Here is a 14,871-nt window from a genome sequence, read left to right as displayed (position 1 = left end):
TTGGAATGGGGTTTGGTGGGATTGGGATGGGGTTTGGGGAGATTAGGATGGGGTTTGGGGGAGTTGAAAAGGGTCTGGTGGGACACCTGCAGGGTGGGACAGGCATCTGGGGGAGCTGGAATGAGTTTGGGGGAGTTGGAATGGAGTTTGAAAAGGGTTTGGGGGTGGGAATGGGGTTTGGGGGATTGGGATGGGGTTTGGGAGGGTTGGAATGGGGTTTGGGACCTCACGGGATTTTGGGGTGCCCTTGCCCCCCCAGAGCGAGATCAGGGCCATCTCGGTGAACCAGTGGGGGTCCCAGCTGGGGCTGAGCGTGCTGGGCAAGCTGAGCCAGCTCTACTGTTCTCTGGTGTGGGAGAGCACCGTGCTGCTCTCCCTGTGCACTCCCAACAGGTACTGGGGGTACTGGGAGGGCATTTGGAGGTACTGGAGTGGGTTTGGGGGGCACTGGGAGGGGGCACTGGAGGTACTGGGGGGGGTTTGGGGGGGTACTGGGAGGGCACTGGGAGAGTTTGGGGGGCACTGGGGTGGACTGGGAGGGTTTGGGGGGCACTGGGGGAGCTCTCTGGTGCCCAGGAGGTGCCCCCAGCCCTGTGCCCCCCCTGTGCCCCCCCAGCCTCCCCCCGGGCTGTGAGTTCGGCCAGGCTGACATGCAGAAACTGGTGCCCAAGGAGGAGAAAACGGCCCCCAGCCCCCCCCAGGGCGGCCGCAGGGCAGGTGGGGATTTTTGGGGGGCATTTATGGGGGGGTTGGGGGGATGTATGGGGGTTTGGGGGGTGTTTTAGGGGATTCTCGGGGCTGTTTTGGGAAGGTTTGGGATGATTTTTGGGGGGTTTTATGCAAGGGATTTGTGGGGGGCTCGGGATGATATGTGGGGGTTTTTGGGGGGGTTTTATGGGCGTTATAGGGGGTTGGGGAGGAGGAGCAGGATGGGCTTGGGGGGATCTCAGAAAGGTTTTGGGGGGTCTCTGTGGGAAATGTTCCTTTTGAGGTGGTCTCTGGGGGAACGGGCGGTCTTTGTGGGAAATGTCCATTTTGGGGGTGGGTCTCTGTAGGACATGTCCTTTTTTGGGGGGGTCTCTGTAGGAAATGTCCCTTTCTGAGGGGAGGAGGTCTCTGTAGGAAATGTCCATTTTGGGGGTCTTTGTAGGAAATGTCCCTTTTTGGGGTCTCTGCATGTCTCTCACCCCCCCCTCCCCCACAGAGGGTGAGGCGGAAGCCCCAGGCCCTGCGGGGGGGGTTGGCAGTGACCCCCCCCCAGCCCAGGGGCTGCTGGAGGGGATGGGGCTGGAGGGGGAGCCCCTGGCCCCCATGGAGACGGACGAGCCCAGCGCCAGCGACCCCAAAGCCAAGGCCAAGATCACCCCGGCCATGGCTGCTCGCATCAAACAGATCAAACCCCTGCTCTCAGGTGAGGGGGGCCCTGAAATGGGTCAGGGAGATCCGAAAATGGCCTGGGGGTTCAAAAAATGGGTCAGGGGGACCTCAGAATGGGGGCGCGGGGTTCTATAAATGGCCTAGGCCTCTGTATTCCCCCGAGGGTCTCACCCTGCGTCCTCCTGTCCCGTGTCCCTCTGTCCCTTTGTGTCCCCTTGAGGGTCTTACCCTGTGTCCCCTTGTCCTTTGTGTTTCTCTGTCTCCTGTATCTCCCCAAGGGTTTCACCCCATGTCCCCTGGTGGTCTCCCAAGGATCTCACCCCGTGTCCCCCCGAGTGTCTCACTCTCTGTCCCCCGAGTGTCTCACCGTGTCCCCCCGTCCCTCCCACAGCCTCCTCGCGGCTGGGCCGGGCTCTGGCCGAGCTCTTCGGGCTGCTGGTCAAGCTGTGCGTGGGGTCCCCGGTTCGGCAGCGCCGCAGTCACCACGCGGCCGCCGCTGCCCCCGCGCCCACCGCGGCCGCTCGGGCCACGGCCTCGGCCCTGACCCGGCTGCTGACCAAGGGGCTGAGCTGGCAGCCGCCCCCCTACACCCCCACACCGCGCTTCCGGTGAGTGACGGCGGGACAGGGGACAGCGGGGACGATGGGAGCGGGATGGGGCTGGGGATGGGAATGGGATTGGGAGCGGGTGAGAGGATGGGACTGGGACCAACCAGGGGTGGGACTGGGACAGGAGGGGCTGGGAATGGGGAGGGACTGGGATGGCAGGGACAGGGGTGGGTCTGCCACCTCCAGGGGCTGGCACCTGGACAAGGACAGTGCTGTGCCCGGTGCTGTGGTCAGCACTGACCCCTCTGCCCCCCAGGCTGACATTCTTCATCTGCTCGGTGGGGTTCACGTCCCCCATGCTGTTCGACGAGCGCAAGTTCCCCTATCACCTCATGCTGCAGAAATTCCTCTGCTCCGGCGGCCACAACGCCCTCTTCGAGTGAGCTGGACACTGGACACTGACCAGGGACACTGACCACACACCGTGGACACTGACTACTGACCACGGACACTGACGACAGACACTTGACCACACACTGACCACGGACACTGATCACTGACCACACACAGACCATGGACTCTGATCCCCCAAATCCCCTCCTTTGAGTGGGGGAAATGCTCCCATGACCTCAGGGTCACTCCCAACGCTCCAAATCCCTTTTCTTCCCCCATGACCCTGTGGTCACTCCCATGACCTCAGGGTCACTCCCATGACCTCGGGGTCACTCCCAACCCCCCCCAATCCCCTTTTCCCCCCCCAGGACCTTTAACTGGGCGCTGTCCATGGGGGGCAAGGTGCCGGTGGGGGAGGGCCTGGAGCACCCCGACCTGCCGGACGGCACCGGCGAGTTCCTGGACGCGTGGCTGATGCTGGTGGAGAAGATGGTGAACCCCAGCACGGTGCTGGAGTCCCCCCATGCCCTGCCCGCCAAAGGCCCCCCACACGGACACCCCCCCTTCAGCGCCCTGCGCTTTCTCGTGGTCACCCAGAAGGTGGGAATGGGGAAATGGGGTTGGGGGAATGGGGGCTGGGAAATGGGGGAGTGGGGGCTGGGAATGGAGTAGGGGGTACGGGAATAGGGGCTGGGGGATTGAGGTATTGGGGAAATGGGGTCTGGGAATGGGAGATTGGGGGAAAATGGGGTTTCGGAGGGAATGGAGTTTGTGGGGAAATGGGGTTAAGGAGATAACGTGGATTTTGGGGAGAAATTGGAAAATGTTGATTTCGGGTGAGTCACAGAAACGCTTTGTGGGAGACAGGGACGATTTGGGGACACAGGAATTTCATCACACAGCGGTGATTTGGGGTGACCTAGACCCACCCCCACATTGTCCTCACGTTGTCCCCAGGCCGCCTTCGCCTGCATCAAGCAGCTGTGGCAGCGGAGGCCCCTGAAGGTGTACGGGGGCCGCATGGCCGAGTCCATGCTCGCCATCCTGTGCCACATCCTGAGGGCAGAGCCGCTGCTGCGGGAACGCCTGGGCCGGGAGAGGGAGGGAGCAGCACCCGATGAGCCCGGGGGGGACGAGGGGGGCACGAGAAGGGAGCCCCACGTGAACCAGCAGCAGCTGCAGCAGGTGGGGAAACGGGGAGGTTAAAGATCTGATAGAGAAATGAGGAATGGGGAGGTGGGAGGTTAAAAATTCCATGGGGAAATGGGGAGGTGGGAGGTTAAAAATTCCATGGGGAAATGGGGAGGGGATGGAAAAATTTGGCCTTGGGAATTCAGGTCGTTCTCGGGATGGTGAAGTTTGTGTTTGGGATTCTCTCAATGATTCTCTCAGTCTCCCCTAACGCCCCAAACCCCTCCCTGTGCCCCCCGAACCCTTCCTTGACCACCCAAAATCCCCTCCAAACTCCTCCCTAACCACCCAAAATCCCCCCAAACCCCTCTTTGAGCCCCCAAAATCCCCCCAAACCCCTCCCTATGCCCCTCAAACCCCTGCCTGACTCCCCCAGAATACCCCCAAACCCCTCCCTGTGCCCCCAAATCCCCTCCAAACCCCTCCCTGACCCCCAAAATCCCCCCTGACCCCTGCCCCCTGTTCCCCCAGCTGATGGACATGGGTTTCTCCCGGGAGCACGCCATGGAGGCGCTGCTCAACACCAACACCATGGAGCAGGCCACGGAATATCTGCTCACCCACCCACCCCCACTCATGGGGGGCTCGGCACGGGTCCGTGGGGGGCTGGGAGGAAATGGGGAGGGGGCTGGGAGGGAAATGGGGGAGCCTGGGGGGCGGGGGGGGAGGTCTGAGAGTGAAATGGGGGAACCTGAGGGGAAAATAGGGGAGACTTGGGAGGGGAATGGGGGGGGCTGGAAATGGATATGGGGAAGAAATGGGAGAGCCTGGGGGAGAAATGGGAGGGGGCTGGGGAGGAAATGGGGGGTGTCTGAGGGTGAAATGGGGGTTTGGGGGGAATGGGGAGCCTGGGGGAAAATTGGGGGGGGAGGAAGAAGTGGGGGAGCCTGGGGGAGAAATGGGGCTGGAAGGGGAAATGGGGGGGAAATGGGGGGCTGGATGGGGGAAATTGGGGAGTCTGGGGGAGAAATGGGAGGGTTGGGGTGAAATGGGAGGGGTCTAGGGGAGAAATGGGGGGGGGGGTGGGGGTCTGAGAGTGAAATGAGGGAGCCTGGGGGGGGCTGGGGAGGAAATGGGGGTCCTGGATGGGAAATGGGGGTTCTGGGGCAGGGGAAAATGGGGAGGGGTTTGGGGGGGTACTACAGTGTGGAAAAGGGAAATGGGGAGATTTGGGGGGTACAGGGAGGGGTTTGGGGGGCTTGGCATGGGTCAGTGAGGGGTTGGGGGGCAGAATGGGGGTGTCTGGGGTGGTTTGGGAGGGTCCTGAGGAGTTCTGGGGGGCCAGGGGAAGTTTTTGGGGCCTCTGGGGCGATTTTGGGATGGTATGGGGGGATGTGGGGGTTCCTGCTGAATTTTAAGGGTGGTTTTGGGGGTATTTTGGGCTGGTTTGGGGGTGGTTTTGGGGTCCCCGCAGCCCCTGACGCTGCCCCCCCAGGACCTGAGCATGTCAGAGGAGGATCAGATGATGAGAGCCATCGCCATGTCCCTGGGCCAGGACATCCCCATGGAGCAGCGCGCCGAGTCCCCGGAGGTGGGACCCCAAAAACCACATTTCCTGTCCCAAATCTTCGTTTCTTCCTCAAATGCCCACTTCTCCCCCATTTCCTCCCCAGTTTCCCTCCCACACCTCATTCCTCACCCCAATCCTGATTCCATTTCTCCCCCCTCACCCCATTTCTCCCCCAAACCCTATTCGTGACACCAGTCCTCACCCCAGTTGCTCCCCCATTTTCCCCCCATTTCTTCCCCATTCCCCGCAGTTTCCCCCTCCACACCATCTCCCCCATTTCTCCCCGTCACCCCATTCCTGACCCCATTCCCCTCGTTTTCCTCCATTTCTCCCCTGAGCCCCATTCCCTCCCCCACTCCTGACCCTGCTTCTGACTCCACTCCTGTCCCCACTGCTCACCCCATTCCTCTCCCCACTGCTGACCCCACTCCTCACCCCATTCCACTACTCCTGTCCCCACTGCTCACCCCATTCCTCTCCCCACTGCTCACCCCACTCCTCACCCCATTCCACTACTCCTGTCCCCACTGCTCACCCCATTCCTCTCCCCACTGCTCACCCCACTCCTCACCCCATTCTCCTACTCCTGTCCCCACTGCTCATCCCATTCCTCTCCCCACTGCTCACCCCACTCCTCACCCCATTCCCCTACTCCTGTCCCCATTCCTCTCCCCACTCCTGTCCCCATTTCTCACCCCACTCCTGTCCCCACTGCTCACCCCATGATTCCGCTCTCAGGAGGCCACGTGCCGGAAGGAGGAGGAGGAGCGGCGCGCCCGGGAGAGGCAGGAGGAGGAGGAGGCCAAGTGCCTGGAGAAGTTTGAGGGGGCCGAGCCCCTGGAGCCGGCCGAGCTCGGAGCCTTCACGGACTCGATGCTGCCGGGCTGCTCGCAGCTGCTGGACGAGCTGCCGGACACGGTGTACCGCGTCTGCGACCTGCTCATGACGGCCGTGCGCCGCAACGGCCCGGCCTACCGGGACTCTGTGCTCAAACAGGTGGTGCAGCAGGTAGGGAGAGTTAAACCTGACCTAAACCTGACCCAAACCCACCCTAAGGCCCCTAAACCCACCCTGAGCCCCCTAAACCCACCCTGAGCCCCATGCTGGCTGTGGGTACAATGGCCCGGCCTGCTGGGACTCGGTGCTCAAGCAGGTGGTGCAGCAGGTAGGGAGAGTTAAATCTGACCTAAGCATGACATAAACCACGCCTAAATCAATCCTAGACCCTAAACTGAGCCTAAACCACACCTGAATCTGCCCTGTGACCCTTTGAACTCCCAGGTGTGTGAGGTGCCCTACTGGCCCCTGTCCCCCCAGGTGTGGGAGGTGGCCATGCCTCAGGGACCCCTGACCCCACTGACTGCACTGACCTCTGACCCTACTGACTGCAGTGACCCCACTGGCCACTGACCCCTGACCCCACTGACCCCTGTCCCCCCCAGGTGTGGGAGGCGGCCGATGTCCTGATCAAGGCGGCCGTGCCGCTGACCACCAGTGACACCAAGACGGTCTCGGAGTGGATCAGCCAAATGGCCACCCTGCCCCAGGCCTCCAACCTGGCCACGCGCATCCTGCTGCTCACCCTGCTCTTCGAGGTACCCCAAAACCTGCAGGGGTGACCACAAAGCCTGGGAGGACCCCAAAACCTGGGGTGAATCCCAAGGGGGATTCTAAAACCAGAGCGTAGCCCAAAACCTGGGGGAGTGACTACAGAGCCTGGGGACACCCCAAAACCTGGGGCAAACCTAAAACCAGGGGGGACCCCAAAGCTTTGGGGGGAACCCCAAAACCTCAGGGGTAACCCTAAACCTGTGGGAGTGACCACAAAACCTGGGGCAACCCCAAAGCTTGTGGGGGGACTCTAAAACCTCAGGGGTAACCCTAAACCTGTGGGAGTGACCACAAAACCTCCGGGGGGGACCCCAAAACCTCAGGGGTAACCCTAAACCTCTGGGAGTGACCACAAAACCACAAATCCAAAACCATGGGGGACCTCAAAACCTGCTAGGAACCCCAAAAACCTGGGGGTGGTTGGGAAACCCAAAACTTTACAGTAGGGGATACCAAAACCTGGGGGGACCCCAATACCTGGAGGGGGGGGGGCACACCTCAAAATCTTGAGAATGATCCCAAAAGCTGGAAGGGCACCATGAAACCCCAGGAGGAACCCAAAACCTTGGGGGCACCCCAGAACTTGGGGGGAGAGCTCAGAACCTTGGGGGAACCCCAAAATTTTAAGGGAACACCCCAGGGTCACTGGTCCTCACAAAATCTGCAGGGTGTTTTCTGGAGGCCGCTCGTTTTCCAAAAATCCTGAAGTTTGGGGGTGTTTTGGGGTGTTTAGACGCTATTATGGGGGGGGGTGGGATGTTTTTGGGGTGCCCCAGGAGCTGAAGGTGCTCTGTGACCCTATGGTGGGGTTCAGCTGTGTGCTGGTTTTGGGTTTTGCTGTGGATTTTTCAGGGATGTTTTTGGATATTTTGATCAGGATTTTGGGGGTGTTTCTGTGGATATTTTGGGGGTGTTTCTGTGGATATTTTGGGCTTGTTTGAGATGTTTTTGGGGTGCCCCAGGAGCTGAAGCTGCCCTGTGGCCCCCATGGCAGGGTTCAGCTGTGTGCTGGTTTTGGGGTTTTTTGCCAGTATTTTGGGGCTGTTCCTGTGGATATTTCAGGGATGTTTCTGGATATTTTGGTCGGGATTTTGGGGGTATTTCGGTGGATATTTCGGGGTGCTGATGTTTTTGGGGTGCCCCAGGAGCTGAAGCTGCCCTGTGCCCGTGTGGTGGAGTCCAGCTGTGTGCTGGATGTTCTGATCAAGCTGCTGGAGGTGGTGCAGCCCTGCCTGCAGGCAGCCAAGGAGCACAAGGAGGTGCAGACCCCCAAGTAAGGAGTGACCCCTCCCCAAACCCCCCCTGATCCCCCCAAAATCCCACCTGGGATGTTCTCACAGCTCTTTGGTCCCCCCCAAAAAAAAGGTGGATCACCCCAGTTCTGCTGCTGATTGATTTCTATGAGAAAACAGCCGTGTCCTCCAAGCGCCGTGCACAGATGAACAAGGTGGGGGGAATCTGGGGGATCTTGTGGGGAATTTGGGGGAAATTTGGGAGGTCTGGGGGGCCCTGTGGGGAATCGGGGAGATCCCATGGGGAATCTGGGGGGGTTTGGGGGCAATTTTGGGAGTCCTGGGGGAAATTTGGGGGATCCTGGGGGAGAATCTCAGGGGGATTTGAGGGATTCTGGGGGGCCCTAGGGATATGAGGTGGGGCTGGGATAGGGATGGAGCAGCCAGGGTGACACAGGGGGTGACACAGGGAGGACACAGAGCCCTGGGGGACACACAGGGCCCAGGGGACATGGGATGACACCGGACCCTGGGGGACGCGGGGTGACACGCAGAGCCCTGGGTGACACAGGGGGTGACACAGAGCCCTGGGTGACACACGGTGTCCCTGGGATGGGGACAGTCGCCTCACCCACCCCACCATGACCACCCATCACTGCCCCGAGCGGGTTTTGGGGGGACACACGGGGGGGCTCCAGGCCGCTGACCCCCGGTCCCCGCGTGTCCCCTCAGTACCTGCAGGCGAGCGGGAACAACTGGCGCTGGTTCGACGATCGCTCGGGCCGCTGGTGCAGCTACAGCGCCAGCAACAACAGCACCATCGATGCGGCCTGGAGGGCTGGGGAGCCCAGCGTGCGCTTCACGGCCGGCAGGCGACGCTACACCGTGCAGTTCACCACCATGGTGCAGGTGTGGGGCTGGGGACACAGCTGGGGACACGGCCTGGGGTGTGGGGACACAGCTGGGGACACGGCCTGGGCTGTGGGGACACACCTGGGGACACAGCCTGGGGTGCGGGGATACGGCCTGGGGTGTGGGGACACAGCTGGGGACACGGCCTGGGCTGTGGGGACACAGCTGGGGATAAGGCCTGGGCTGTGGGGACACAGCTGGGGACACGGCCTGGGCTGTGGGGACACAGCCCAGGGTCACCCAGGGCAGGACACAGAGCCCTGGGGCCACCCAGCACAGGGAAACACAGCCCCAGTGTCACCCTGTGTTCTCCTGTGTGACCCCAGTGTCACCCTGTGTCCCCCTGTGTGACCTCATGGTGTCACCACAGTGTCACCTGTTGCCCCCCTATGTGACCCCATGGTGTCATTCCCATGTCCCCCTAGTGTCACCCCATCGGAAAGGACCCGTGTCACCACTGTCCCCCCTATGTGACCTCATGGTGTCACCCCAGAGGGAGGGCCCTCAGTGTCACCCTGTGTGACCTCACGGTGCCCCCCCAGTGTCACCCCATGAGGAGGGACCCCGTGTGACCCCTGCTGTCCCCCCCTTGTCCCCCCAGGTGAACGAGGAGACTGGGAACCGACGCCCAGTGATGCTGACACTGCTGAGACCCCCCCGGGCTGGGAAGGGCCGTGACGAGGCGGGGGGCGAGGACCCCGAGGGGAAGGGCAAGGACGAGACCCCCGGTATGGGGGGGCTGGGGGATTTGGGAGGGTCTGAGAAGTTTTGGGAGGAAACCGAAGGGTTTTGGGGGAGTCTGAGGGATTTTGGGAGGTCAAAGAGCTTGGGGGGGGGGGGGGGGGGGTGTCTGAGAAGTTATGGGAAGGAGTTTTGGGGGGGGTTATGGGGGAGATCTGAGAGGCTGTGGGGGGGTCTGAGGGGTTTTGGGGGAGTCTGGGGAGTTGTTGGGGGGTACTGAAGGGTCATGAGGAGGTCAGAATGGTCATGGGGGGGCATGGGGGGTTATTGGGGCCATGGGGGGGGGGTCATAGGGATCATGGGGGGGGTCAGAATCTTCATTGGGGGGATCATAGGGACCATGGGGGGGTCAGAATCTTCATTGGGGGGATCATAGGGGCTATGGGGGGGCTATAGGGACCATGGGAGGGTTATAGGTGCCCTGATAGGGTCAGAATGCCCGTGGCGGGATCATAGGGGCCATGGGGGGGCTATAGGGGTTATGGGGGCCACGGGGGTGTCACAGAGGCTGTGGGGGGGCTATAGGGCCCATGGCAGGGGTCACAGACTCTGTGTGGGATCAGAATGCTCATGGAGGAGCCATAGGCAGATCACACCCCCCCCCTCCGTGGAAATACCCAAAACCCCTCCCAAACCCCCCTCACACATTTCCTCACCCCCACAGCTCCAGACCCTCCTTCTACAGACGAAGACCCCACCACCACCCCCACCCCTACCCCCACCGCCCCCTGCCCATCTCCCCCCAGCACCACCCCGGACGATCCCGGCGACGACCCCGGCGCCGATGCCGAGGCTCCGGTGCGGGGTCTGGCAGAGGAAGCGGTGCCGGCCGTGCTGCGGGCGTGCGTCAGCATGCTGGGGGTGCCCGTGGACCCCGACACGCTGCACGCCACGCTGCGCCTGTGCCTGCGCCTGACGCGGCAGCACAAGCACGCGCTGCTGTTCGCCGAGCTGCGCTCCACGCGAACCATCCTGGCGCTCACGCAGAGCTCCGGCTTCACCGGCTTCACCCCGCTCGTCACCCTGCTCTTCCGGCACATCATCGAGGATCCCTGCACGCTCAGGCACACCATGGAGAAGGTGACGGGGACGGGGATGGGGATGGGGATGGGGAGGGACGTGAGTAAAGGCAGAGAGAGGGGAGTTGAGGGACTGTCACCACGCTGTCCTTGGGCTGTCCCCACACCCTGACTGTCCCCACACCCTGACTGTCCCCATGCTGTCCCCACACCCTGACTGTCCCCATGCTGTCCCCACACTGTCCCCACACCCTGACTGTCCCCACACCCTGACTGTCCCCATGCTGTCCCCACACTGTCCCCATACCCTGACTGTCCCCATGCTGTCCCCACACTGTCCCCATACCCTGACTGTCCCCACGCTGTCCCCACGCTGTCCCCACACCGTCCCCACACCGTCCCCACACCCTGACTGTCCCCACGGTGTCCCCACACCCTGACTGTCCCCACACCCTGACTGTCCCCACACCGTCCCCATACCCTGACTGTCCCCACACCCTGACTGTCCCCACACCCTGACTGTCCCCACACCGTCCCCATACCCTGACTGTCCCCACACCCTGACTGTCCCCACGGTGTCCCCACACCCTGACTGTCCCCACGCTGTCCCCACACCCTGACTGTCCCCACACCCTGATTGTCCCCATGGTGTCCCCACACCCTGACTGTCCCCACGGTGTCCCCGCACTATCCCCATACCCTGACTGTCCCCGTGCCCTCCTGTCCCCAGGTGGTGCGTTCAGCAGCCACGAGCGGGGCGGGCAGCACCACGTCCGGGGTGGTGTCGGGCAGCCTGGGCTCCCGAGAGGTGAATTACATCCTGAGGGTGCTGGGCCCCGCCGCCTGCCGCAGCCCCAACGTCTTCACCGAGGTGGCCACGGGCTGCATCCGCATCGCCCTGCCCGCGCCACGCGGCTCCGGCACCGGTCAGGGGGCACGGGGAACCGGGGGGACGGGCATGGGGACGTGGGGGGGTCATGGATGGAGGACAGGGATGGGGACGTGGGGGAGGGACCCTGGATGGGGCACAGGACATGGGGGTGATCACAGAGAGGGGACAGGGGTCTGGGGAGGGGGTGGAAATGCAGGGAGGATCGGGGGGGGGGGGACGGGGCACGGGGACATGAGGGGCCCTGGAGGGGGAGCTGGGATGGGGGGGGATCCTGGGGAGGGTCTTGGTACCTGGAACAGGCTCCTGGAGAAGGGGCTGGGGCACGAGGGGATTCCTGGCGTTCCCTGGCACCTGTAATCGGGTCCTGGAAGGGATCTCAGGATGCCTCTGTCCATGAAAAATGGGACACCTTTACCCTCAGAGTGGGGGTCCCCAGAAGTGCCTCTGTCCCCAAAAATGAGGTCCTGGAGGGGATCCAGGGGTGCCTCTATCCCCCTAAAAATGGGGTCCTGGGGGTTCCTTTATCCTCAGAACAGGGGTACCAGGGGTGCATCTATCCCCAAAATAGCGTCCTGGAGGGGATTCAGGGATGCTTCTATTCCCCAAAGGTGGTGTCCCAGGAGTACCTCTATCCCCAAAAATTGGGTCCTGGGGGTCCCTTTACCCCCAGAGCATTGATCCCAGGGCGTCTCTCAGACTGGGGAATCCCAGAGCTGCCTCCACTCCCAAAACCAAGATCCCTCCTCATCCTCACCTTGTGCCTCCCACAAACCCTCCCTAACCCAACCCTCCCGAGGAGCCCCCCCCAAAGCCCTGAGCCCCCCGATTTCCCCATCAGCCTCGGATGACGAGTTCGAGAACCTGCGGATCAAGGGTCCCAACGCGGTTCAGCTGGTCAAGACCACCCCGGCCAAGGCGGCCGCGCTGCCGCCCATCCCCGAGCCCATCCGGGATGTCATCTACGACATGCTCAACGCCCTGGCTGCCTACCACGCCCCTGATGAGGGTATGGGGGGGCTGGGAGAAAAGGGGAACACCCCCTGGGGGAGATGGGGGGTGGGGGAAGGAGTGGGGTGCACGTGGAGCAGGAATTGGGGTGTCCTGTGTGATGTGCTGGGTGTCCACTACACCCCTGATGAAGGGTCTGGGGGCTCAGGGGGCCACTCCCAGGGGGGATGGGGGGCAGGGGAGGAGTGGGGTGCACGTGGAACAGGAATTGGGGTGTCCTGTGCAATGCCCTGGGTCTGTGACAAGAGTCTGGGGGGCTTGGGATGGGGCAGACACCCCCAAAGAGCTTTGGGAGTGCAGGGGGAGGATTGGGGTGCATGTGGAACTGGAGTTGGAGTGTCCTGGGCCTCTGACAAGAATTTGAGGGGTTTGGAGGACCCCAAGAGTGGGAGCAGACACCCCCGGGGAGGTCTGGGGGGTTGTGGAGGGAGTGGAACACAGCGGGGATGGGGTTTGGGGTGCACACAAGGAAATTGGGCATGTCCCCAGATGCGGAAAATTATTTGGGATGTCGACATAGGGACAATCAGGGTGCCCCGGTCCCCCATCCAGCCCCTCTGGGGGGGTTCCCCGTGTCCCCTGACCCCGCGTCCTCCCCCCAGGTGACAAGGGGGACCCCAAGAGCGCGGCGCCCAGCGAGGTGAGCCAGCTGCTGTCGGACATTGGGGACGACATGTACCAGCAGTACCGCAGCCTCACGCGGCCACCCCCCGACTTTGACCCCCCCGCCGGCTTCGCCATCAACGTACGGACCGGGGGGTTCTGGGGGGTTGGTTTGGGGGGGCTGAGAGGGGGTTTGGGGAGGCTGAGGGGTGGTTTGAGGGGGTGAGGAGTGGTTTAGGGGGCTCTAAGGGGCTCTGGGGTGGTTTGGGGGGCCTGAAGAGTGGTTTGGGAGGCTTTGAGGTGGTTTGGGGGGGGCTAGGATGGGCAGTTTGGGGGTCTGAGAGGTGGTTTGGAGGGACTGAGGGCAGTTTGGGGGAGCTGAGGGGTGGTTTAGGAGGGTAAGGGGGAATTTGGGGGGGCTGTGAGGTGGTTTGGGGGACTGGGGGTCGGTTTGGAGGGGGATTGGGGGACCCAGTGTTCCCAGGGCCACCAGTGTTTGAGGGAGGGGGAAATGGGGGGGTCTGGGCATGCCCTGGGGGTCTCTGGGAGTGCTATGGGGCGCTCTGGAGACATCGTGGGGGTCTCTGGGGGTGTTGTGGGTAGCCCTGGGTTCTCCTGGGGGGTCTTGGGGCCCCCCCAGGCTCTGATTTCCCCCCTCTCCCCCAGGCCCAGGTTTTTGCTGCTGATGGAGCTGCGGCCGAGACGCCACCCTCAGGAACGCCCCAGGGAGAAGGTGGCACTGTGTCCCCCTGTGTCCCTGACACTGTCCCTGTGCCCCCGATACTGTCCTTGTATCCCTGACCCTGTCCCCGGGTCCCCTGATCCTGTCCTTGTATCCTGTCCCCGTGTCCCCTGACCCTGTCCTTGTGTCCCCTGACCCTGTCCTTTTATCCCTGACCCTGTCCCCATGTCCCTTGTTCCTGTCCTTGTATCCCTGTCCCTGTGTCCCCTGACCCTGTCCCCGTGCCCCCTGACCCTGTCCCCATGTCCCCACAGCGTCCAGCCCTGAGGAGGGCCGCGATGGCCGCAAGGACAAGGAGGGCGAGCGTGGCGAGGAGCGGGGCCGGGCGAGGGGCTCCAAGCCCCTGATGCCAACCTCGACCATCCTGCGGCTGCTGGCCGAGCTCGTGCGCTCCTACGTGGGCATCGCCGCGCTCATCGCCAACTACAGCTACAGCGTGGGGCAGTCCGAGCTCATCAAGGAGGTGACACCACGGGGACAAGGCCACCCAGGGCTGGGGGACAGCTGAGAGGGACAGGGACAGAGCAGCCGTATCCCTGTCAGGGTGTGCATGGGGAGGGGTTCTGTCCCCTCCCTGTGCTTTGGGGTCTGCTGTCACCTCACTGATTGGGGTCCCCTGTCCCCACAGACACTTCAGTCCTGTCCCTGTGCTCGGGGGTCCCTTGTCCCCACACCCTGGGTCCCTGTCACCTCACTGATGGGGGTTCCTGTCCCCTGTGCTCAGGGTCCTCTGTCACCTCACTGACTGGGGTCCCCTGTCACCCCAGACACCTCAGTCCCATCCTCTGTCCCCTTACCCTGAAGCTCCCCCGGCCGTGGGTCCGGGCGTGTGACCCCCGTGTCCCCCCAGGACTGCAGCGTGCTGGCCTTTGTCCTGGACCACCTGCTGCCCCACCAGCAGAACGCCGAGGACAAGGACACGCCGGCGCTGGCCCGGCTCTTCCTGGCCAGCCTGGCCGCGGCCGGCAGCGGCACCGATGCCCAGGTGGCCCTGGTCAACGAGGTCAAGGCCGCGCTTGGCCGCGCCCTGGCCATGGCTGAGAGCACCGAGAAACACGCCAGGTGTGGGGACAGCGTGGGGACAACGGGGAC

The 14,871-nt window shown here is 63.0% G+C and overlaps 1 protein-coding gene across 1 annotated transcript in view; it reads left to right on the top strand.

Moving 5' to 3' along the window:
• HUWE1 (HECT, UBA and WWE domain containing E3 ubiquitin protein ligase 1) overlaps positions 1-14,871 on the top strand; it is a 57,801-nt gene that overhangs the window by 13,907 nt on the left and 29,023 nt on the right. Inside the window, 22 exon segments of the mRNA XM_062512095.1 lie at positions 260-393; positions 617-717; positions 1,205-1,411; positions 1,769-1,985; positions 2,242-2,364; positions 2,687-2,918; positions 3,276-3,503; positions 3,981-4,103; positions 4,945-5,040; positions 5,758-6,027; positions 6,462-6,614; positions 7,776-7,903; positions 7,996-8,077; positions 8,595-8,771; positions 9,376-9,502; positions 10,201-10,595; positions 11,265-11,460; positions 12,265-12,432; positions 13,037-13,179; positions 13,704-13,770; positions 14,034-14,242; positions 14,630-14,841. Coding sequence (XP_062368079.1) covers positions 260-393; positions 617-717; positions 1,205-1,411; positions 1,769-1,985; positions 2,242-2,364; positions 2,687-2,918; positions 3,276-3,503; positions 3,981-4,103; positions 4,945-5,040; positions 5,758-6,027; positions 6,462-6,614; positions 7,776-7,903; positions 7,996-8,077; positions 8,595-8,771; positions 9,376-9,502; positions 10,201-10,595; positions 11,265-11,460; positions 12,265-12,432; positions 13,037-13,179; positions 13,704-13,770; positions 14,034-14,242; positions 14,630-14,841 — 3,788 coding nt within the window.

The sequence above is a fragment of the Cinclus cinclus genome, chromosome 33 (assembly GCF_963662255.1).
Source record: "Cinclus cinclus chromosome 33, bCinCin1.1, whole genome shotgun sequence".
In the NCBI taxonomy this organism is placed as follows: Eukaryota; Metazoa; Chordata; class Aves; order Passeriformes; family Cinclidae; genus Cinclus; species Cinclus cinclus.
Note: the sequence above shows the minus strand (reverse complement) of the source record. Positions and strands in the feature narration are given on the sequence as shown.